The 25,391-nt window shown below is 40.3% G+C and overlaps 1 protein-coding gene across 1 annotated transcript; it reads left to right on the forward strand.

Moving 5' to 3' along the window:
- Nucleotides 1–17,963: 17,963 nt before the first annotated feature.
- LOC101724211 (histone H3.3A) lies at nt 17,964–18,532 on the forward strand. Its single transcript, XM_013068354.2, has one exon. It carries the CDS (start codon nt 18,122–18,124, stop codon nt 18,530–18,532), a length of 411 nt encoding a protein of 136 aa, XP_012923808.1. The 5' UTR covers nt 17,964–18,121.
- Nucleotides 18,533–25,391: the final 6,859 nt, after the last annotated feature.

A 25,391-nucleotide genomic window follows, 5' to 3' on the forward strand; every position in this document is an offset into this window, starting at 1 on the left:
TATGCCTTCTTTTCAGAGCTTCAGTTTCCTTCACATCTTTCACTAACAAAATAATGTTGAAATGGGCATGTTACTGGCCAAAGTATTTCTTCAAGAAGTACAGGATATGTCCACTTTTCTTGTTTTAATAGACATCTTGACATTTCTTGTCATCTCATTTGAATTTTTTCAAAACAAACAAAACATAAATAATAAATATATGAATAAATAAAAAGTCACAAACATTTAAAAGGTAGTGGAGCCCTGAGTGCTTCAGAGGATTAGCATTTAATCTGTTCTAATATCCCTCTCGGGTTTCCTCCATCTCTAATATTTAAGAAAGTATTTCTACCATGACAGCTGAGGTTTAAAAAAAAAGTTATTACTCTGAGATATTTTTCTTTTTTTTTTTTTTCACAGAGTCTCACTATGCAGTTCAGACTGCATTGAATTCACTATGTAGCCTAGGCTGGCTTCGAACTCATGGTGACCTTCCTGCTTCAGCCTCCTCAGTGCTTGGGTTACAGGTGTGCACCACCACACTCAACCTTTACCCTAAGTTTTTAAAAACTGTGACTATGACAAATTTATGTTTAAAATAGAAAATTTTAATAGTTCTATGAAAAAGAAATGGATCTAACTATGAGATACAATATTATTGAAAGATACTTAGCACTGTTCATTTTAGAAATAGACAAGAGATGTGTTCAATTGCATGATGAATCCCTGCCCAGGATCTTACGTGGACTTTTTCTGTTAGCTATGATGAAAGTCCTGCTGCCCAGGTGTGATCAGAGGCATCTTCTGGGAGGTCTCAGGCTGCACAAATATTGTATGTCTACATAAATCCTTGTTTGGCCCCTTCCTTGCCCCACTTCTGCCTTGTTCAGGCAGTCAGGGACAGCTGAGGGTAGGAGGCTGATTATAGAGCACAAGCTCAGGCAACACACTGCTGTTATCTCTTGCAGCCTTGGCCCCAGGTGGGCCTGGAAGAAAGCAGGCTCTCGGGAGACTTCTAGGAGTCGCTACTCCATAGCATTCTTAAAAATAACATAGTATTCCAGAATCCAAATCCACAATAAATTATTGAAATGGACCCCTATAATAGGATGTGTAGGCTATTTTCAATATTTTATTATTAGAGATACAGTGCTTAAGAGATATAATTCACTATGCACATTTCCATTTCTTTGGAATATATTATTAAAACTAGTGTCTTGGTCACTTTCTTCCTCACTGGGACAAAAATACCTGACACCCATAACCTAAGGAGGAGAAGTTTATTTTGGCTAACAGTTACAGTCCATGGTCAGCCAGTGTGTTAGTTACTTTTCTCTCACTGCTGAGACAAAATACCCAACACCCAAAGTTGGAGGGGAAGGGGTTTATTTGGCTTACAGTTCATGGAGATTTCAGTCCACAGTTGGCTGGCTCCAAGACTGGGATGGCAAACAGTCATCATAGAGGGGAAACAACATGGCGTGCACAAGGCAGCAAAGGCAACAAGGGAGGTACCTGCATCTTTCTGTCCCTTTTATCTTATCCAGGCTACTTAGGATGGCCAACGCTCACACCCTTAAGCCTGGTGCCCTTGAGCCTAGCAGTGCATCATGAATCAATTCCAGCTTCACACACTCTAGATCAAGCCTGTGACCACATGAGACTTGGTGGGGGAGGGGAGGACATCTAGGCCCAAACCATAACAGCCAGCTACAAGGCAGAAACAGCATGGCAGAGGGCACAGTGGAGGGATTAGCACTGCAGCTGGAAGCAGAGTGTGGAGAGGCCCCAATTCCCAGGACCCAAGCCCTGGCTCCTAACAAGAAGCCAGCTATTGTGCCTCCATGGTCCACCTCTCTTCCAGAAGCACTGCCTATGAGCTCATGAGGCTGTGGGGGTACATTCTCCATCTAAACCATGACAATTAAATTACTAGTTTAGGTGGAAAATGCTTTTATAATAACAAGTTGAGCCTTCCCTAATGTTATCTCAGTATAAACTTCTTCCATACTCTCATCAATAATAATCATCATTAATTTTAAAAGTTTTCTTAATTGATAGGCAAGAAAAATGGTATCTTACTGATTTGCTTTTAGTTCTTACTGGAACTTGACTTTATTTTCTTTAACTTTATTAGCCATTTGAATTCTATACTTTTTCAATTTCCAAAGCCAATTAATCTGCTTTCCAATTCATTATATATTCAAGGAATTAGGATTTGGGGTCAAGGTTTGTTTTGGTTTATTTTTGTTTTGTTTGTTTTTACAACTATATCCTAGGGCTCTTCTAATGAATAAAGCATGGGGGATTGCTTTATAAGAATTTGTTAAACTGGGGCCGGGGATCTAGCTCAGTGGTTCTGCCGCCTGCCTTGCAAGCGGAAGGACCCGAGTTTGATCCCCGGGACCAAAAAAAAAGAAATAGTTAAGCAATTATTCAAACTTAGTTATTAGTAGCATAGCCAGGCCTAACAATCAGAACTTGTCATTCTAATAACAATCTCCTAATATCCTTGATGTTGGCTGCAAAAAGCTGTAACATAAAGAAGTTCCCACAAGGCAATTAGTTCTGCTTTATTTCTTAGAAAAGCAGTAATACTATATGATTAATCACTGCTTAGGTGATCCTGCCTTTGAAAAAAAATCACATATATATATATATATATATATATATATATGCTAATCATTTATGTGGCCCATTGCAATTGGAAGTGTGAGTGGTTATTCTACAAAAATTATCATATTTTATTGCTGGATTATGGGAAACTAATAATTCCATAAATTTTACCTCCTGCAAACCCAAGTTCAGACAAAAGCACCTGAGCTCCACCTGAGGTCACACATTGCTCCAAGCCCTGCCCATGCTTGGCAAGGTGTACACATGCAGGTGGCTGAGCAGCAAGCTGGCCTCCAAAGATATTTTGCTACCATTGAATAGCATGCACATACTTCACTCTCCTTTTCTCCAGGTATTCTAGAAGCTTTCATAGATCTTTTTCTTTTTTTCTTTTTCTTAAAAGTCTCTTCTTTTTTTTTTAGGTACCGGGGATCGAACTCAGGTCCTTGTGCTTGCGCAGCAGGTGGCGAAACCACTGAGCTATCCCTGGCCCAAGCTTTCATAGATCTTTTCAGCCATTCTGCATTTTCCTGAGCAGAACACATGAAAGACATAATGAGTCATGTATGCTGCTAAATAAATGTAGATAGGACTTAGATCTAAAGACAGAGGAGAGAAGGAAAGAAGCCATCTCTATTTAAAAGCACAAACTTCAGCTGAAGTGCATTTAGGTACCAGAAGTAGGTACTTGGTCTCTTTATCTCCATCTGCACCATGAAAGAATCTCACACACATGCAATGAGTGTGTTTTTTAATAACAGCGCATTTGGATAAACTAGAAGGCCAAGACAAACATAAAATATGGAGAAGACTTCTTTAAGATTTTCTTGGCACTGCTGTTCCACAGAACTGGAATCTTCTGTCTGGAATGCTACAAAACCTGGATGAGATGTCTCCAGAGCTCAAATAGTAGTCTCGCCTTATTGCTTTAGAAACCAAGAGTGAGGAAGAAAACATCAAGTCACCAACTCCATTCCCTTTTCACAAGGTGTGTGAGTGTGTGTGTTTGTCCTACTTAGTTTCCTGTTTCTGGGACAAAATATGCAACACTCACAAGTTAAAGGAGGAAGGGTTTATTTCAGCTCACAGTTTGTAAAGGTTTCAGTCCACAGTCAGCTAGCTCCAAGGCTAGGTGGCATGGCAGAGGACAGTCCCTGGCATGGCAAGCAAGAAGCAGCAGGCTTCCTTCTGCTTTCCCTTTCTATTCCATCCAGGCTATAAGCCTAATAGTTGGTGCTACTCCTACCCAGTGTGGGTCTTTCCTCTTCAGTAAATACATCACCCACACCCAGAACTATGCTAAACCAATCAGTGGACTAATCCAGTGTCACACACTCATGATCTAGCATCACACACCCATGATCCAGTCACTCCCAAAGCCCCACCTACGAGTGCATGAGACTTTGGGGGGACATCTACATACACACCATAATAGTGTGTGTGTGTGTGTGCGCGTGCACATATGTGTGTGTCAGTGAGGATTGAACCTATGACTTTTGTACTGAGCTACATCTCGGTTTTTTTTCTTTTTTTTCAAAACAAAGTCTCACTAAATTGTCCAGGATGGGCTCAAATTTATGATCTTCCTGCCTCAGCCTTTCCATAAGTTTTTATCCAGCTCTTTCTTGTGTTGGCTTTCTACTCCCCCAGCTACAGGTAACATTAAATATAAACATTAGAAAAGCAAGAATTAAATCAATCTCCTTCAAAACATATTACACTTTATGACAAATGTGAGTGTAAAATAACAAATCAAAGTTTTTCCCAGTAACCACTCTTAGCTTATGACTTTGGGACATTTGTACACTATTAATGATTTTCTCTTAAACATATTTAAATGATTCTTAAGATGGTCTTTTTATCCTGCATCCACATGTCATCTAAAACCTTTTCATTTTGTATAAAGCCTTCTCCAAGCAGAAAAGGGTAGTGCAGAGTTGAGGTGATCATTGAGCTACAACTATTCTTGGTTGGAAATGGTCCATAAATATGAAGAGCAAAGTGCAGAGTCAGAATGATCGCGGTGGGGATCCACAGTGGAGAAAAGTCACTCCAACCTCAGGTTCTTGCACTTCCGTGGACAGGCACGACCGAACCACCTCTCCAGCTGGCTTTCTGAAGAAACAACAGGGAGGGCTGGGGAGGCCCTGGGGGAAGGTGCAGGAAACCTGTCTCCCTGGCTTTTTTGGAAATGCAGGTGCTTCCATAAGGCAGTCGGAAGGGGAGAGCGTTTGTTGTCTAATCCTCTCTCCCAAACTGGTTTTTAAGGTTTTATGGCAAGAAGATGTGCGCCTTCCTCCGGCGACTGGGTTTGCTGACGCTTTTTTACCCTCTGGCATCTTTTGCATTGCGCCCCGCAGTTGCTTGGCTGTGCTATCAAAGCAGGCCCAGCAGAGCCCCTTCAATGGAGAGCTAAACTTACCGCAGACTCCTGAACCACAGCGGATTCCGCGGAGCCCAGGGGGCGGCGGGGACTAGAACCCCGTCGGGATGGGCCGGGCCGCTGCCTTAAAGAAGCAAGCTAGCGACTTGTGTGATCAGGTTCTGTGGTCGTGGTAAAACAATGGGTGATGCAGGGAGCAACCTTGCTGGCGGCATCCGAGAAGTGATACTGCTACTCTCTGGGCACTAGGCATACCAGAGTTGGGTGCTTTTTTTGTATATTAAGCAAATTTAAGTTTCCTCTTTGTTTTTCAAATACCAGGGTCAGGTGAATTACTTTTCTATTATTTTAACTTTAATAATACCCAGAAGTGATAGTACAATGGTTTTTAAAGAGCACATCCTAAATCAGTCATCCTGGTGAAACCAATGGAAGATTCAGCAAAAGAGATCAGCAGCTTCCACCGACTCAGGCAGCCCTCTGAGGAAAATCCAGCGCTGAAAAGCTTCTCTGCAGCAATCAAGACCCAGGCTTCCAGTCAGCAAGACCAGTGTTCGAATCCCTAATCTGGTGTTCACCGGGTAGATAAGTTTCTGGGATTGTTTCCCTCCTTTAAAAATGGGAATAAAGATGTTCTCCTCACGGAACTTTGGGCAGATAAAATAAGATCACACTGATGCACACAGACACTAAAACACCCAACACAGGAAGCACTAAGCCACAGCAAGCCTTCAACCATTCCATAAATTATAGCTTATTGTTATTATTTCTACTACTACCATTGATGATTCATGCCCTAGTTGTCCCAAAAGAGATATAAGGTGACCTATAGAGATAAGTAAAACATGGCAAAATAACACAGGTCATAAGTTAGATGAAGAAATGAACAGGTCAAAAATAGGGGGAAGTTTTTTTCAAAAACCCATTTTTACTCAGTGATCCAATAAGATTAAAATTCATATTTCTTCCTCAGGAAATACTCAACAAATAGACATAAATTAAAACCAAGGGCAACTTAGCAACATTAAAAAAGACTCTTGGGAAGACTGAAAATTTCATACAGGTCACAGACTCCTGCTCCGGCTCCCATGAAAATACCAGTTATCAGGAAACAGGCTGCAGTAAAGGTTAGCGTCTGGGGCCCAAGGATGAAGAACAGAATGATTCAGCCTTAGCTGCTTCTGGCCAGGAAGATCCACACAACTTCCGTTTCACTGCACCACAGTCTTTTGCCATCAAGGTGTATAGCATCACCCTGTCATTTAACAAGATCTCCAAAAGAAGATCCATCATAAATCTCATCTCCAAAAAGATCCAACATCACTTTGCACATCAGTTCTCCAGGTAGGGGAAGCATCTTGGTATGTAAATTCACACAAGCCTACTTCTAAACACTAATTATGTACCACATTACCTCTTCACGTAATTATTTTTTGCTATAAATTTGGAGTCATTACCCAGAAAGCTGTAGAATTGGCATTTTAAAGACTTGCTGGGGATGGCAGTTTAACCAATAAACACAAACACTCAGTGGCCTCCTGTTGAGAGTCCCCTTAAGCTCTGTTGCTCAGAGTGTCAGAGTGTCTGTTTATTCAGACAGTTGGAGAGTTGGGAAGACCATCCCACAGCATTGGGAAAAAAAAGTTTCCTCTTGAATGCCAAGTCCAGCTAAATATCTGTTGGTTCCCTGGGGGACTTTGTTGAAAAATATGCTAGGCTAGTATTTAAGCTCAATGAGAAAAATTTCTGCAACCAAATAAGAACAGCTGTCATGGGCAAAAGAACAAGGAAATGGTACATGATGCCAGACATTTGTCCCTCCTGCTGTATACAAAACACATATTACCAATTTAAAGTCTTGTGATACTGCTCGGTAGAATTTTAAACACTGAGGCAGGAAGTCTTCCAAACCTGTAGAGCTTGCCATTCTTTCAAACTATCCTGCCCACTGGAAAACAGTACAGTTGAAGCCTGAGCTGCTAATCAGCCAAAAATCCCTTGAAGTTGCTATTGAACACATAGGGTCACCCTGGAAAAGCACAAGCAGGTGGATTAGGATGGGGTGTTAAGAAAGGAAATGATTATTACTAGATCTCAAAGATCCAATTTCTTCTACAGAACAAAAAATGTTGTGAAACATGTCTTTGGCAGCTGAAGCAAAAAGGGTAAGTCATCCAAACTGGTCATGTAGAATTAGTCTGGGAGAGAAACACTTCTTTGTAAGCAAATAGATCACCACCATTCACATTGATCAGGGCTACCTGACCATGCTGGGCCTATGATTACAGGTGGAACCTTTATAGTAACAACAGAGACCACTTCCTAGCTGAAGTCAGCCTGTGGCTGTTCCTGATATACCTAACGGACCAAGAGATTAGGGCAAATGCCTGGGTCCCTTTTCCTAAAGTGCAGACCATGTATCTGTTTTCATGGATGTTTCCCTTTGTCAGCGTGGCTGGGTAGGAGACATTAGAGTAGGGCTGGAGAAGACCTCAGATCAAAATGTAATATCATCTTTTCAAAATAGTCGTCGAGGTAATGATACTGAAAAACAGTTTTTATTTCTTTTCTTATTCAAAATTTCTTCATAAAAAATAGATATCAGGCAATTTGAGGGAACACAGAAGATTACATGTTTTATGGTTTCATTATACCTAAAATATCCAAAATAAGTATACCTATAGAGACAGAAAGTAGGTGCTAGGGACTGGGAAGTGAGGAGAATGAGTGACTGCTTAGTGGGTGATCTTCTTTTCTGGGTGATGAAAGTGAATTTGGGGGGTGATGAAGGTGATGTGGAACTCAGAAGAAGTGATGGTTGTACAGCATTTCAAATGTTCTACATGCCCCAAATTGTACACTTTAAAATGACTAATTTCCTCTTCTGTGAATTTCATCTTGATTTTTTAAAAAAATATAATTGCATTGAAATTTGGTGTAACTTAAATGTGAACTGATATTAGATGACATCATGGAATTATTAATTTTCTTAAGTATTTTAATGGTATTGTTTCATATGAAAGATTAACATTTTTACTCCTTTTTCAAAGTGAAATGCAGAAGTCTTTAGGCATAAAGTATCATGATATGGGCAATGGACTTTCTAATAGCAAAAATCATCCATTTCTATACATACTTGGTAAAAACTGCATGATTGTTGAATCTAAATAGAGGCTATAGGACTATTCATTGTGTGTGTGTTTTTTTAACATTTCAGTACAGTTGAAATCAGGCAAATAAATATTGGAAGAAATTTTTTAATGATCCTCTAAAATTCAGAGTAATGTTCAAAGCTCACTTTGATTGATTGGTTAATTAATTAATACAAAAAAATTTTGTTGCGCATCTACCAGATTCCAGATGCTATGCTAAGTACCCAGGATAAAATAATAAACAAAAAGGATGCAATTCCTGTCCGGTTAGCTTCCAACTCAGCAAGGGATCCCATAGATAATTATGCAGCACAATAGAACCTGTGATGGGAAGGTTGAAGATGCCAAAGAATGCTAAAGATGGCCAAGACTGACACTTTGCTGGATTGCTGCTGACTTAAAGCACCTCATTCAGAGTCAGCCAAATAAAAAGGGAGAGTATTCCAGAGAAAACCAGGGGAGTGAAGGCCTAGAGGTGACATTTAGGGCCACAGGATACAGATCAAAATGCCTAGGAGCTGGACAAATAGCATAAATGAATGAAAAAGAAGGTGCATCATTTAAAGAATGATATACACTGGAGGAAAGGTAGCCTCTTTAACAAATGGTGCTGAATGTGCTCACCTTGGCAGCACATATAATAAATGAGAAAGCTGGGTATTCATATGCAAAAGATTGAGTCTAGACCCGTATCTCTCTCACCATGCACTAAACTAAAATCAAAATGGATCAAAGATCAAATTAAAACAGAAACACTTAATCTGCTGAAATATAAAATAGGTAAACTCTTGAAGTCATAGGCATGAGCAAGAGCATCCTGAACCAAAACCTGATGGCATAGGAAATAGTACCAAGAATCAACAAGTGGGATCATATCAAATTTAAAAGTTTCTGCACAGAAAAGAAAACAATTAAAAGAGTGAAGAGACGACCTTCAGAATGGGAAAAAAATTGCCAGCTATTCCTCAAACAAAGGACTACTATCTAGAATATATAAGCACTGCTCTGCCATAAAGAAAGATAAACTTGAGTCATTTGTTGGAAAATGGATGCACCTTGAGACCATAATATTAAGGGAAATAAATCACATACACAAATTCAAATTTTACATGGGAAACTCAAAATATAAATAAAGAGCAAAATAAAAGATAGATAATGGGAAGTATGGAAACATCTTTCTCAAAGGTGAAGGAGATCAAGAGGTGGAGGGAGAGAATGGCAGGGAAGAGGGTGCAAAAGAGGTGTTATGTACATGCACAACCCCCCATGAGGAATGAAATCATCTTGTTCTGCAAACATGGACTAACAGAAACATAAAGGAGGCTGTTATGGCTTGTGTCTAGATGTCCCCCCAAAGCCCCACATGGTCATAGGTGGGGTTTTTTCAGAGGTGGCTGGATCTAGGGCGTGGAATACTGGAATTGATTCCTGGTGCAATGGTGGGATCAAGGGTGCTAGGATTAAGGGTGTGAGTGCTGCCCGCCCTAAGTAGCCTGGATAAGATAAAAGGGATAAAAAGAGCTGTGGTCACTCCCTGTTGTTTCACTTCACTGTAAACTGTTTCTCCTCTTCAATACCTGTCTGCCATGCTACCCTCCCTTGGAGCCAGCTGATTATGGACTAAAACCTCTACAAACCATGAGCTAAATAAACCTTTCCTCCCTTAACTTATAGATGTTAGATATTTTGCCTCAACAATGAAAAAATAACTAAAATAGAGGCCATCCACACTCACGCTTTAGTGGGTGCTTGCACTCAACTCCAGCCAATCGGAAGCTATCAGCGAATGAGAAAATTGAGGACCAGGGAGGCCAAGTGATGGGCCAACTGCAGGTGAGTCCCAGTCCTGGGCACTTCCCACTCTTGCCTTTGAAGGCTTAGTCCTTTCTTAAAGAAGACCTGGGAGGCAAAACTCCACTGGAAGAACCCCAGAGCTGGGTGAATAACCATGACCATGAGAACCAGCAGGCCAATCAACGTGAGCACTGATGCAGCTCCAGCCTCCCCATGTATACTTTCCATTTTCTTTTAAATAGAACGGGAAAGAGGCACTGGGAGTTGAATCCTAGAGCTGTAAAGCCTTGCCTGTTCCGAATAGAACTGATTTTCTTTCTAGAATTACTTAAACATGCTCACATATTGGAGTGATGAGAAAGCTCATGATTCTGCTGAGTTTTGTTTTGTTTGCCTGACTGTGGCCGGACAGGTGCTGACTCATATTGAAGATTTGAAGGGGATTTTTTAAAAGGCCCTAACTTTCCTTATCTTTTGCCAGGGGTTCACAGAAAAGGAGAAGGGGCGGGGGATGAATATGTTAGAAAACCTTGAAATCTACATGGTGCTTGACCTTTTGGAAATAAATTAGGCTACACAGTTTTGAGTTACCCTTTTTTGAAAGCTCAGTGGGGGTTATCATAAATGGAACTGGGGAGACTTGGCTGGCTGGGGCCATGCCAAGCACTGTGTGTATGATTTCAGTCGGGGAGATTTGGGGGTTTCTGGAAAATCCATGACAGTTTCCTGCGCCCAGAGAGACGCCAAGACATCTGTGAAGACCTGGGCTTCTGCTTTGCTGTTGGGCCACTGCAGACAGGTCTCCCCTTCCCTATCTTGAAACACTTCTCTGGGGGTTATTTTATTCTATTCTGGGGCCTGAGAAGAAGCCTGACTGCTAATTCGCAGCTCCAGCCCTTTGAAGTGCCATTGATATTCCAAACTCAGGGAGCCTCCCGCATCCTAAAAGAATCTTCAGCCCGCCCCAGGCACACTACAAATAAACTGCGCTGCAAACCTCAAGCTGCCCTGCACGCCAACGCCAGCCAACCTCTGAGAAAGGAGCTGGGGCGGCATAAGGAAAATAAAATCCTCAGCATGGAGCCTCAAGCAAGAAAAACAGTGAGATATTTAAACCTGACCATTTCTTTTTAAAGACTTGGGTGTTCCTCAGAAAGCGAATTGCCCTCCTGCTTCAGAAGGGGCCAAAGTGTTACTCATAGTATTTACAGAGCTTTGAAGTGAGCCTCCAAAGTGTGAGTTCAGCCCCAAGGAATGTGAGGGTCAAATCATTTTCCCTTTCTGATGAAGGAAGGCTGTGAATTTAATACCACAATTTTTTCAAAACAAGGAAATACTCGGAGGCACTCTCCGCTATTAATGCACAACCATAGACAGTTGGAACCATATCCTGCTCCAAAGAGTTTCTAGGATTTGACCAGCAGCAATGACACATTTAATGAGCTTTCTGGTGACTCCATTCCTCCCTGCCACCACGTGTAAAATGCAAGACACTTTTGCCTCTACTAATGGGAATTGGCTTAATTTATTTAAACAATGATAAAGCCATCATCTTCTAAAAGTAAAATAATTAAAAATATATTCCAATAGCATGTGTATATTTTATGAAAACTGCAGATTAACTAGCATATCTGGGGCATGTGGCTTTTCCTGGTAACCCTTCAAGTGACCTCTCTTTTCGAAAGTGGCCTTTCAAGCTTTATTATCTTAACAAGAACCCCCATTTATATAGCTGCTTTCTTTATGGAGCTTGAAGCACTTTGTTGACCTTGGAATGCCCTTCATGCATAGTGGGATGGTCTCCCTCGCCTACAGAGCTGCCAAGGCACTCACAGGCCAGGGATCAAGAGGCTCAGCTATAGGCTGTCATGATGCGTGTGTGTCCAGAGCCTTTCTCTGATCTGGAATGACAAGGAAGGTTGCAGAACATGGGACCCAGGAGCAAGAATGCCTCCACATTCTTGAAGAGGCTATGAGAATCCATCCTTCTGTTTTCTGTCAAGTCTGTGCTCTGCCACTCACCAGCTGGTAAATTTAAGCAAATAATTTCAATTCCTGTGGCCTCCTTATCCCCATCTGGATAATGGGATTAACCATACCTACCACAGATACCTGCTTAATGACACTTTCTGGCCTGTATGTGTGCAGCACTGTCTCCCTTTATTAGTTTGTGAGCACATAACTTAGCATTTTTGGTTGAACCAATATTAAATGACCTGGCACTGTGTTCAGAGCTTTATTAAATTATTTTATTCAATTCTTCCATTAACCACCTGAACTAGGTACAACTACTAACAAGCATAAAAAGGTAGCAGTTAGAATAGTATAGTAACTTGCCTGAGTTTGTGAACTAGTGGAATGGAGGTTCAAGGTGATGCACTCAGACATGAGCTCGTCCTCAGGACACCACCTCCTTCTTGGCCATCTGGGATCTCACCCTATGCAGGTATTGTGTGATTATATTATATATATAGACACACGCTTTCTGGTGACTGGATGGTGTTGTGGTTATTTTGAATGAACCTGGCTGGCCTTAGGAATGCTGTACTGGAGCACATAGTCTGCAATGTCCTCACTGTGAAATACCTTCAGATACTTCTCTGTGGCTGGTATTTTCTTCCCCTCTTATCCTCTTTCTTGGTTTCTTGACAGTTCCTCATTTGGGGCTATTCCTGGACTCTGGTCTTCCATTGTCTGGTGACTTCATTGTAAACTTGCTCTTCCTCCTAGAGGTCACACACACCCGTGGTCTTGGAACTTGAGCACAGGCACCTGCAGGAGCATATAGCCTTCCCAGATAGGGTGCCCAGGGGAGCTTTGAAGACAGTCCCTTTATTATAGATAAGTAAGTTAATTAGATATCTTGTTGGTGGGTAGACAGGTCCTCCCTTAAGGCACCAGGCCTCCAGGAGCCAACACAGAAAGGAACCAACATGGAGAACAATTGGGGTATTCACTGGTTAGCATTATAAAAAGGAAAAGAAGCACTACTTCTCCTAGAGATAGAGAGCAGTGATTGATATTCTAAATGGGAAATTCCTTGTATGTGACTTGTCTTTTCATTTGACCCCCATTTAATCAATATTACCTGGGTGACTGCACTTGTAATCTTATTGGTTGGTCATGGTTTTGTCCCACCTCATGCCCACCTTGTAAATTTCCATTGGGTCATATAGTTTTGTCCCACTTTGTACCCGCCTCACCATATGATTTTGCTGTATAAAACATCTTTGAAAAGTGGGGTGGGTGGGCAACACACTTTCTGGTCCCCCTTCTGTCTCTCTTAGGCAGAAACTTTCTTTTTCCTAATAAATTTGTCCTACTCTTAACCTCCATTGTTCCTAAAATTCATTCTTCAATTTTAGAGAACACGAACTCGTGTTTCGGATATCTAGTAGGTTTGGGAGTTACAGCTCTTCCCCCATATCACCTTCCCAGATTTTGGACTTTTATGCATACTGTTTCCTAATTCTAATTTACCTTTCAGAAAGACTACTCTAAGAAACAAGCTATTGTACACTTATTTCCCACTTCTGCTTTCATTTCTCCCTCTTGCACATAAAAGCATGTTTTTATCAGCAAAGTCTGAGAGCATAAAGATCCCAAGGGTGTCAAACAAAGAGACAATGGGAAATTATCTGTGTCTGTCACTAGTTTTCAAGTCTTTTCTCTGAGCCACATTGAAGGAGAATATAGTCAAATGGAAATGATGCTGAACCCTGTCTCACTCTGGCAATACTGGGACAGTCACAATTCCATTGAACTAATAAAATAAACACAGCCCAGGCATCTATAAGAGATGCATTTTCAATAAAAGCCTGTATTTTAAAAATATTTATCAAAAAGTATATTTATGTTCCTTTGACCGATTGTGTATTATTAATAATCAAAAATAATTCAGTCAATAATATTGTAACATTTACAACTTGAGGTGGGATGGAAGAAATTTAATTAAAATTCCAGTGTATATACATATTTTTAGCAGAGAATTATTGGGCAGGGGTCTATAAGAACTTCAAATATGAAATGTGTTACATAAAGATAAAATTGCCTGGGGAAAATGGAATGGAAAATACTTCTAAAGAAAAATAAATGAATGTTGTATGCATTCAGCCTGTTAAAAGGAGAATGTGTTTCTGTATTTTTAAATAGGTGATGGTTGATATCCTATTAGTATTTAGATTCCATTGGATCCATTTTAGAAGGTAATGTAACAATTTTATTTACAGATTAGATAATGTGTAATATTTTAAGAGGTAAATATATACTGTATGGTACATATCCATCATTTAAACAATTCTATTGATTCTTAAAATACATAAGGAGATTCTAAGCTTTTCAAGCTTTCAAGATTCTCCTAAAGTGCACACATGAACACACTTTGAAGACTGCCCTACATGCAGAGGGAAAGAACCAATAGTAGGTCCTGTTCCCCATAAATTATAGTAAATGCTTCATAAAGGCGTGTTAAATACATGAACACTGAAGCCCTTTGAAAGCAAAAATCACTGTGCAGACACTACAGCTGGTGATGCAACATTGTCACAGCCTGTGTCCCATTGGTTGTCACAATCAGCCTTGCAGATGAGGTTCAGGACAAGGCACAAGCACAGCCACGGTCCTGTGCATGGTATTCGTTATTTTCACAATATGGTGGCCAACTTTTAAAATCACAATCTGACCCCTACATGTGTCATTCATAGATTAAACTCAGTACTCAACCATTTCCCTGACCAGGAGCTCTCACATTCATTGGCATTAGTAGGAGTACAGATCCCTTTGGATTGGAATCTGGCAATAGTTACCATGTATTGACCTGAGAGCCTGGCAATGATACAACTGAGACTGTCTGTAGAGATGTACTTGGACCTATGTAAAGTAATCTAGTCTATAAAATATTCAGAAAAGATTAGAAGCTACCTGGGCAGGGTTGGTTAAATTATGGCACATCAACACCGTGAAATTCTACACACCTGAAAAAAATGACACCCGTAAACTGGTACTCTGGATCTATTAAGTGGGAAACAAAATCAAGATGCTTAAAATATTTATGCTATGCCAACCTGTGTGCGGGAAAGGCAAGAGAATGAACACACATGTATTTTTATCTGTTTGGCTGGCACAGGAAGCACTGGAGAAATTAAAATACAGGATGAAGGGGCCCAAGGTAGATAAGGATAAGATGAAATTGAGAATTTTCGCATACACCATTGGTGGCATTTTGATTTCTAGACCATGTACTACAGCCACTTCAAAAAGTCCAATAACATGTTTTTAGCAACCACAGTCCCGTGCTAAACCCACCACACCTTAACTAGTTAGCCTTCCCTAAGGACAGTTTCTGCACCAAGATCAGACTTGGTCCTCAGACATGTTTTCTCTCTATGATTATGTATGCATATTTTATTGATTTTGCAGCAGGAACAGTAATTGCTAAATTGGAACTCCATGAAATGTGTGCCCAGCAGCTTAATTTATTTAATGGTTTTAAGCAATTTGCAAAAAATGACTGAGGGCTTTTTTTTTTTTTTTTTTTTTTTTTTGGCTTACTCCCTACATTTCTCCTTTCTCTCTCATTCCAGTAGTTGATTGAGTCCAGTCTGTCTTGTGGAGCATACTTGAATGTAAAGCAGAACTATTTTAATGGCACATTTAGGGCCCATTTGTAATAATGTTTTGAGTCATTAAGGCATACACTAGGGAGGGCCATGCCAGCCTCACTAATTACAGCCATGCAGAAACAGGGATGGAGACGAGGAGGTCCAGCTCCCTTACATCCTATTTCAATTTTTTACCAGCGTGTTGACCTCAGTGAGACCTCCCCTCCCTGCATCTCGCCATTCTCTGCTGGTCCATCAGCCCCCTCTGGCTTCATTTCCTACCCTACTGAGCCAGCACCCCATGGTGCACCATTTCAACCCCTCCCTTGTCAGCACCTTCAATTTCCTGGCCCCTTTGCCTTCTGCCACATGACCCCTCCCAACCTCCAACTCCATATTCCTCCAGCAATTTATCTTCTCCATGCCTAGACCAAGAATGCCCAGCACAGCTGGAGAGACTCATGTAACACTGCAGAGGGATGCCATCACAGATATAGGTATTTTTACTCCCACCAAATACTCCACACCATGTTTCAACCTGTTCTGAGTCAGCTTCACTCACCTTCCCTTAAAGGCTGTTCTGAACTTTGGGGCATTCTCTGCCCCCACTCACCTATAGAGATGACCTTGCTCCAGATTCTGAGAGCAGCTGTCCATGTGTGGTCCTCCTTTTGGCCAGCAGTAAGGAGGAGTGTTGGGAGGGCCACATTAATCACTGCAGGACCAATACCTTCTCCAGAGAGATACTATCATAGTTCACAGTGATAAGGGGGCCAACATAGACCTAAAGTCAGAAGAGCAAAGGGTGGGAAAGACTAGAAAACAAAGAATAAGAAAAGACAGGGAAGAAAAATGGGACTGACCATGAGACATGGCCAGGGCTGATGGTTAAGAATTCAGGCCATCTATGAACTTGGATAAGAAAAAAAATAATGTTTTTACTCTTACTAATCTGTAGCTGACTTTGTGCATTTCTTTCCTTAAGATGAGGGCAGTATAGAGTGGTAATAGCAGTCATTATCTGTGACTTTTTTGCCAAGAGAAATCAGTGATGTTTTCATATTTTATTGCAGTTGTTGCAAGTCTCTCGATATAATTTACTCTTATCATAATTTCAAAATTATGCTAGCTATTAAGTACATTGCAAGATTTTGTTTTTAATATGCTATTTAAAAAGTATGTATATTACTATACAACTAATTTGGTTTTCTTAACATTTTTCAGACATGTTGCAATATAATTGATTTTAATTTTAGATATCACTTTGTGAGTTCTAATCTAATATACACAAAACAATATACTCATAAAAAGACGTTGCAAGACCAAAATTCTATAATGAAAGCTGTTAACACTTTACCTTCTCTGACACGATACAAAATATATCTATATTCACACTTCAGTTTCTACCTCCATGCCCTTGTTCAGAAGAGAGGAATCCTTCCTGGGGATCACTGTAATCCACATAATTATGCTCCTGCGTCCTTCTGATATTGCCTACAAAATTTTTCACCACCAATGATTCAGTCATTTCTCATTCATTTTTTCATTCAATTATCCAATCTTCATTGCTCTTTTTTTATCCTAATAAAGATCTCTCATTTTCCCCCCTCCCCTCATAGCTTTTCAGTGCTCACATTTAGTCTACCAACTATTCCATCATTCTCCTTCTTGTTTTTAGTGGAGCTTCTCGATCCCACTACTACTGACAGCTTGAGGCAGGTAACACATGGCATCAGGACTGCCCTGTCCCCTGTAGCATCCCTGGAGTCCAGTAGCACTAGATTCCAGGAGCATATCCATGAACAGCAAAAACTCCACACATTGCCATTGTTCCCAGGAGAAACTATCAAGCCTGATTATGAACCACTCTTGAACTTTGAGCCTTCTTTCACTCTGTGCCCTCTTCAATCTGTCTTAGTCACTTTCCTATCACTGGGACAAAACACTGGACATCTACAACTTAAAGGAGGAGAGGTTTATTTCAGTCCATGGTCTGCTGGCTCCAAGGCAGAAACAGCATGGTAGAAGGGGCCAGCAAAGGACAGCTCCTCAACCCATGGCAGCCAGGAAGCAGAGAGAGGGGAGGAGCAGGGGATAAGAATGTACCCTTCTGGGTCTGGCCCAGTGACCACGTCCACATAGACCCCCTCTTAACAGCACATTCAGCTACTGAACTCATCAACAGGTGAGTTTACTGATGAGTATAGATCCAATCACCTTCTACCCAAGAGATTCAGGGGACATTTGGGATCTATGCCTGGAAAACATAATGTTGAATGAAATAAATCAGGCACTTGACCTTAAATACCATATGGTATCTCTCCTTTGAGTAAGGTAAAGTATAAACAAAAAGCACACACAAAGATAGATAGAAGGAGACAAGGGGGTGAATCTCTTATAAATGGGAAGGGGTCCGGGAGACCAATGGTGAGGGGAAAGGGGCAAGGGAAGGGGAAATAAGGAGAATAAAGTTATGCCATGTATAGGTACTAATAACCTCAATAAATGTAAGCAGGCCGTCACTCTCCAATGCCAGCACTGCCTCTAGCTCGCCAAGCTCCGGCCGAAGGAGAAGGGGGTAAGGAGGTCCCTGTACCATGACTCGGACAAAGCAGACTGCCCGCAAATCCACTGGTGGTAAAGCGCCCAGGAAACAACTGGCTACAAAAGCCGCTTGCAAGAGTGCGCCCTCTACTGGAGGGGTGAAGAAACCTCATCGTTACAGGCCCTGGACTGTGGCACTACGTGAAATTAGACGTTATCAGAAGTCCACTGAACTTCTGATTCGCAAACTCCCTTTCCAGCATCTGGTGCGAGAAATTGCTCAGGACTTCAAAACAGATCTGCGCTTCCAGAGTGCAGCTGTTGGTGCTTTGCAGCGGACAAGTGAGGCCTATCTGGTTGGCCTGTTTGAAGATGCCAACCTGTGTGCTATCCATGCCAAACATGTAACAATTATACCAAAAGATATCCAACTAGCAAGCCACATACATGGAGAACGTGCTTAAGAGTCCATTATGGTGGGAAACATTTCATTATAAAAAAATTTTTTTCCTCTTCTTCCTGTTATTGGTAGTTCTGAATGTTAGATATATTTTTTTCCATGGGGTCAAAAGGGACCTAAGTACATGATTGCGAGTGGAAAATAGGGGACAGAAATCAGGTATTGGCAGTTTTTCCATTTTCATTTGTGTGTGAATTTTTAATATTAATGCGGGGATGTAAAGCATTGATGCAAGTCAAAATGTTTCAGTGAACAAGTTTCAGCAGTTCAACTTTATAACAATTATAAATAAACCTGTTAAATTTTTCTGGACAATGCCAGCATTTGGATTTTGTTAAAATAAGTAAATTTCTTATTGACAGCAACTAAATGGTATTTGTAGCATTTTTATCATACAGTAGATTCCATCTAGTCATTATACTTTCCTGAGTTGTCTTAAACATGCTAGTACATGTTTTCAATGCTGTCTTTCTGTGCTGTTCCTATAAGTTTGCTGTTAAAATACATTAAACTGTAAAAAATAAATAAATAAATAAATAAATAAATGTAAGCAAATATTATATGTCATAAATATGAAATGGTTAATAATATCAACAAGAACAAAAATAGGTAAAGGAGGGGCCAGGAATTTAGCTCAGTGGTGCCGTGCCTGCCTTGCAAGGGCAAGGTCCTGAGCTCGATCCCTGGTATCAAAAAAAGGGGGGCATTTAGAGGTGGAGGGAGGGAGAGGGAGAGAAGGGGAGGGACATAAAAAAAAAGAACCAAGCTGAGCACCTGGAAGGACGCTCCCCCACTGCCATCCCACCCTCCTAGGGCAGGGAAGCTGAGCCAGTCCGAGCACTGGAAGGAAGCTCCCATGCCACCATCCCAAGCTCCTAGGGCAGAGAAGGAGAGATACATGGGTGCCAGAAGCATCCTCCAACCCCCGTGGAAATGAGAAGACACGTAAACAAGCCTCAAAAACAGACTTCTGGATCACCTACAGCAACCCCAAAGGGAAACGAGATGCAACACTCTGATACTCAGCCACCTGGACTCTGAACTGGTAACAAAAGAGGATCTGGGAAAAATGAAATCAGAAATAATTACTCAGATAACAGCAAAGATTATGCTCATAGTGCAAGACATGATTAATAAATCTAGAGAGGACACATTAAAAAAAAGAGGATCTGAGGAACATGATGGAATCCCAACAGAGGAAACAAATGGAATTCATAAAATAGATGCAAACAGATTTCTAGGAGATTAAAAACTCCATCAAAAGTCTGCACAGCAGAATGAACCAATGTGAAGATAGAATTTCAGATATAGAAGATAAGATTGCAATTAGTGACCAGGAAAAGAAAAATTGCTTTAAAATTGTAAAGGAATACGAGAAATCAATCCAGCAGCTGCTAGATGATGCAAAGAAGAATAACATAAGACTGATTGGAGTCAATGAAGAAAGAGGAGAGAGTGCAGATGACATAAAAAAAATTGTTCACAGAAGTGATGGCAGAAAACTACCCAAGGATGGGAAAAGAACTTCACATACAGATAAGTGAGGCATACAGGACTCCAGCTATCCTTGATCAAAAAATATCTACACATAGACATATAATAGTTAGGATTCCAGAAATCCAACAGAAGAACAAAATTCTATAAGCAGTGAAAAAAAAGAAACAAATCACATACAAAGGAAAGCCCATCAGAATCACAGCAGACTTCTCAATGCAAACCCTCAAGGCAAGAAGAGCTTGGAGTGATGTATTTCAAGCCCTAAAGGAAAACAGCCTCCAACCCAGATTCATGTACCCTGCAAAACTATCTTTCAAAATTGATGGAGAAATAAGATACTTTCATGATAAAGAGCACCTCAGGAACTTCAAGAATATCAAATCAGCCCTCCAAAAAATTTTAGACAATACCCTAGGAAAAGACAATGAGGATCACAACCCCAGGAAACTCAGCAGAATGAATCCATTGGGCGTGACAAATTAAATGCAAAGGAGGAGAATCCAACAAAAAGAAGAAGTCATGACAAGGCTTTTAAAACTTTTAACTTCATCTCCCTAATGAGTGTGTAATTCAATCTTGTTATTGTACTGATTAGTATTTTTCCTGATTCTAGAGTTGCACACCTTTCCTTATGCTATACTGACTATTTATCATCTTCTTATGTCTACTTTTTAATTGGGTTGTTTATTAATGAGCTCTAAGAATTCTTTATATATTCTGGTCATAGGTTATATGCATTGTAAATATGGTCTGTTTAAGGACTGCTTTTCATTTTAATGATGCAATTTAAAGTTCTAAATTTTGATGGAATCTCATTTATCAATTTTTTTCTTTTATACATCATGTCTTTTGCATACTAGGTAGTTTTTGCCTACCCTGAATTCATAAACATTTTCCCTTATAATTTCTTCTTAAAGTTTTATACTTTTAGGCTTTCTTACTTAGGTTCACAGATCCCTTCAAGTTATTTTCATGTATGGAAATAAAGGGTTCAGGTTAATTTTTCACATACAGATACCAGGTGTTCTAGTGCTGTTTGCTGAAAACACTATCTCTTCCTTGGCTCTTGAATTGAGTTTATATTCTATAAAATGCTAATGTTAAATAATCTTTCAGAACTCAGGGGACCATATATGTGTGGTTCTATTTCTAGATTCTCTGTTTTATTCAAATGACCTATATGTCTTTCCTTACACCAACACTGCCTTGATTACTGTAGCTTTAGAAGGAGTCTTAAAATTAGATACTAAACTTCTTCCAACACTTTTTTTTTCTACCTTTTCTATGTCCTTTGTACTCCTACATAACTTTTAAATTTCAATATCCAATTCTTCATTTATAGCAAGCATACATAGACTTGAATTTTTATATATGCCTTGTGTTTTCTGATCCTGCTAAACTCAAATACAAGTTCTAGGGGCTCCTAGAGATTTCTTAGTATTTTCTTCATAGATGATCATTTCATCCACATATAAAGATTTTGCTTCCACCTTGCCAATCCTATCCTAATTGTGTCATTTTATTGCCAGACTATTTTGGTTGGGCCTAGGTTTCAAAGTTTAATGGACAGATAAAGAGTAAGCATATCTGCCCTTGTTCCCCACCTTAAGGGGAAAGCATTGTATCTTCTCCATTCATATAAGGCATTCTCGCTGGAAGTATGGAGTACATGTCTTTATTCTGTTGGGAAGGTTCTGTTCTACTTTTAGTCTCCTGATAGCTTTTATCATGAACAGCTGTGGAATTCAGTCCAATATTTTTTCTCCAAATAGTGACAGGATCATATGGCTTTATCCTTTCCTCTGTTAAAATGATGACTTTTGGGGGTGGATCTTCCAATGCTGAACCAACACTGCCAAACCTATAACAAAACTACTTTCTACATCCTGCCAGATCTGACTTCTAATAGTTTGTTTTGTTAAACAAATTTCTATCTATGTTCATACTTTTTTCTTCTATTATCTTTATCCAGTTTTAGGATTAGCACAATGTTGAGTTCCTAAAATGAGGGGAGAAGTGTTCCTTCTTTTTTCTGCTTTAATTGTTTGATATAATTTATCAGTTAAAATGTATATGAGCCTGCTGTTGTCATATAGGTAAGTTTTCAAGCTAGGAATATACTTTCTTTAATAGGTGCTATTCAAATTTTTATTTCCTCCAGAGTTAGTTTCATTAATTTGTCTTCCAAGGTACTTCTTAGAAGTTGTCAAATTTATTTCAAAAGAGATTTTTGTAATATGCTTTCTATATCCTTTTAAATTCTGTAAAATCTGTGGTAATGTCTCCTACATCTTGATATTGCAATTAAAAAATGCATAATTGATATTATGTAACAGGAAGAAAAGGTCTAAAGGAGCAGGGGAAGTGGGAGGGGTTGGGGAAAGGAAAAAGGGAAAAGAAAAAATATGAGAAAAGGGAAAAAATGGAAACAAAGTCTTTCCAAATATGGAAGGGTGGAGGGGGTGAAGGGAAGGCAAGAGAAGGGGAAAAAAATAAAAACCAAGATACTTAATGTAATGGTACAAGATCCCAATGATGAATGTAACTGTATTTTATACCTAAAATGTGCCAATAAACTTAATGAGAAAAAATTTAAAAAAAATAAAATTCAAAAAAAAAGAACAAAAGAACCAAGCTGCATTATTTAAGTGTACCCACTCTTCAAGATGACTGTAAACTGAATGTACTGCAAACATGTACCAATAAAAATTTAAATATAAGTAAAAATAAACCATGATTACCTCCTATCACCCCCTGACTCAGGGTGGAGCAAAGCGGCTCCACCTCCATCCTACATGGAAACTGTAGTTCCTTAGGTCTCTTATCACATGTGGGGAACTACTAAATCTGAACCCTCTACTGAGTCCTTAAGTGTACACCACAGCCTCTTCTTAGTCATCATTTTCTCCATGATTCTCCTTGAGAATAACTCTCATCCAACTCTCTGACTTAACAGCCCCCCACACACACACACACACTCTCTAAGATATTGGGGATTGAACTTATCTCTAGCCCTTTTTTTTTTTCTTTTTGGAGAGAAGGTCTCATTAACTCCTTACATTGCCCAGGCTGGGCTCAAACTTGATATCCTCCTACCTCAGACTCCCAGAGTTGCTGGGATTACAAGTGTGTACCACCACACCCTGCTTTGTGGGCCATGCTCTCTACATTCTGCCCACCTGCAATCTCATTGCATTCCATCTCTACTCCACATTCACGCTGAGCCTGTTCAAGGCTGAACTCAGTTTCTCTCTAAGGAGTCTGACTCCTGCTCCATTATTTCGACCCCAATGTCCAAGTAGTCTCTTTAGAAATCCACTCCCTTTCCACATGGAAGCAGGTGCCATGTGCTGACACACTCTTCTCTCATGTCTCTCCAGTCCAGCTCCCTCCTGTCCCCGCTTCCTATATTCCCTCAGTCTCTGGACATCTCCCTGGATGGCTGTGCAGCAGTAGTTCCTGGTCAGAGTTGACACCTAGTCACTCTTTTTAATGAATGAAGAGCGAGTGAATGAACGTTTAAAGTGAGCTGAGCCATAGTCTCATTTTCTCTGGTTGACACTCAACATGGAGGCTGCAGTCCTTTTCAAACAATAAACCTGGCCATGCCTCTTCCCTGCTTAATTCTTTTACATCACCTTAATTCATAACCTACAAAATAAAATCCAGATTTCAGTCTCTAGCTCTTAGCTACCTTTCCTGCTTGATTTTCCATTATTTCCTCACTTAGTAACAGTGATGATAATATGATAACATCTAACACTCTGATCACTTATGACATTATGGTAAGCTTTTTAAATTGACGATCATTTAAACCTCACTCTGTCCCTATAAAGTATTTACAATTTATTTCCTCAGTTTTCCAATGATAGGGCGAAGGCACAGAAAGGCTTCATAACTTCCAAGGTCAGGAACATCAAAAGTCAAGTCCAGCCCAAGACCCAGCTCCTCACCATCACCCTCTGAGACACCCAAAAACATCACAGCATCACCTCCTCCCTGCTCCAGCCTTAACCATCACCCCCTTTGTTCATGCTCTCCCAGAGGGACATCAAGGTCCCTGTGTCCACTCATCCTTCCCCGTTCTGATGCAACACTGGCTTTAACTCTCAGACAGGCTGCACCTGGCCTTAGAAACCCCTGACTTCCATGCTGCTGCTCCTTCTCCATTCTTCTCTTGCACACAAGTGTGTCATGGTAGCACTGTGTACTGTGATTATGCATGTGCCCCTCCCACTCATCTATGCTTTGTCATCTGTGATGACACTGAACTTAGCACAGTCCCTGAAGACCTCAAGTGAGAGGATGAGCAGGCCTTAGCTGGGAACCATGAAGGGGCTGCACCCAGAGGTAGCCCGGCTACACCACAGATCTCATAGCCTGGCCATCCTTAGTTCTTGAGAGTGAAAAAATTCAAACTAGTCCAATTTACAAGTATTTGTTGAATTTCTTATATGATTATCCTCTATTGTGGTTTAGGAGGAAGAAACCAGGAAACAAGGGTAGCCTGGGAAAGATTCATGGCAACACCAGGTCCAGCACCAAAACATGGGCCATGGGAAATTATTTAAAAGTCTTCTCTAAGTCTCAGTCAGGGCCCTTCCTAGGGTATCCTGCTCTTTAAGTAGCTACTGAGTTTGCACTGTACATCACAGCACTGGGAATTATATAACAAATGGATGGAACAAACCATGTGTTGAGGGCTTGATGTTTACTCCCTTTTTAGTAGCATTTTAAGTTTTCCAATTATTTTCTCAAATAATATCATTCACAGATAGCATGACTTCTACAATTTTAGAGTTAAAAATAAAACTTTGAAAGATTAACCCAGGCTTATTTAAATTTCAAAATAATGAAAGTAAGATTCAAACACTTGTATGATTTGCTTAAGCCCCAGTGCCCTGGGAGGGTATCAGGCATTACAGAACATATCAAGGTACAAGTTAACAGATGGAACAGGATATTGCAGACAAGTGCTACCCAAAAGAAAGCTGGTGTGAAAGTGCAAAGAGACTGAAAATTGGACAAAAACATACAAATAAGGGGAGAAAGTTATCAGATTTAAGGTATTTTAAAGCATCTGAACTATTTGTGAAGAAGACAAAGATAATTAGCTTTAGATTTTATTAGGTTAAGAATACACACTAAATTTTATGAGGTAGAGGAACTGCTCCCTATATTTTTTATTCCTAAAGACTTAGTTGGGAAGGGCAGGCTGGGAGGAATTGTGAAGGCAGGGTCACTAAGCTATCTCTCAGGAAGGTCATAGTCCTGCTCAGGAAGCCATGGCCACCGGTGGATGGAGCAGGGCACCTGTGTAGGCTCTCCGGGGATGTCAGATGGCATCTGGGGAACCTGGAGTTGAG

Source organism: Heterocephalus glaber, unplaced genomic scaffold, assembly GCF_053883595.1.
Source record: "Heterocephalus glaber isolate CG9 unplaced genomic scaffold, H.glaber_assembly_v1.0 deba00001698, whole genome shotgun sequence".
NCBI classification, from domain to species: domain Eukaryota; kingdom Metazoa; phylum Chordata; class Mammalia; order Rodentia; family Bathyergidae; genus Heterocephalus; species Heterocephalus glaber.

Excerpts from the sequence above, each read along its gene's own strand:
- LOC101724211 (XM_013068354.2), top strand. The coding sequence starts at position 18,122 with ATGACTCGGACAAAGCAGACTGCCCGCAAATCCACTGGTGGTAAAGCG.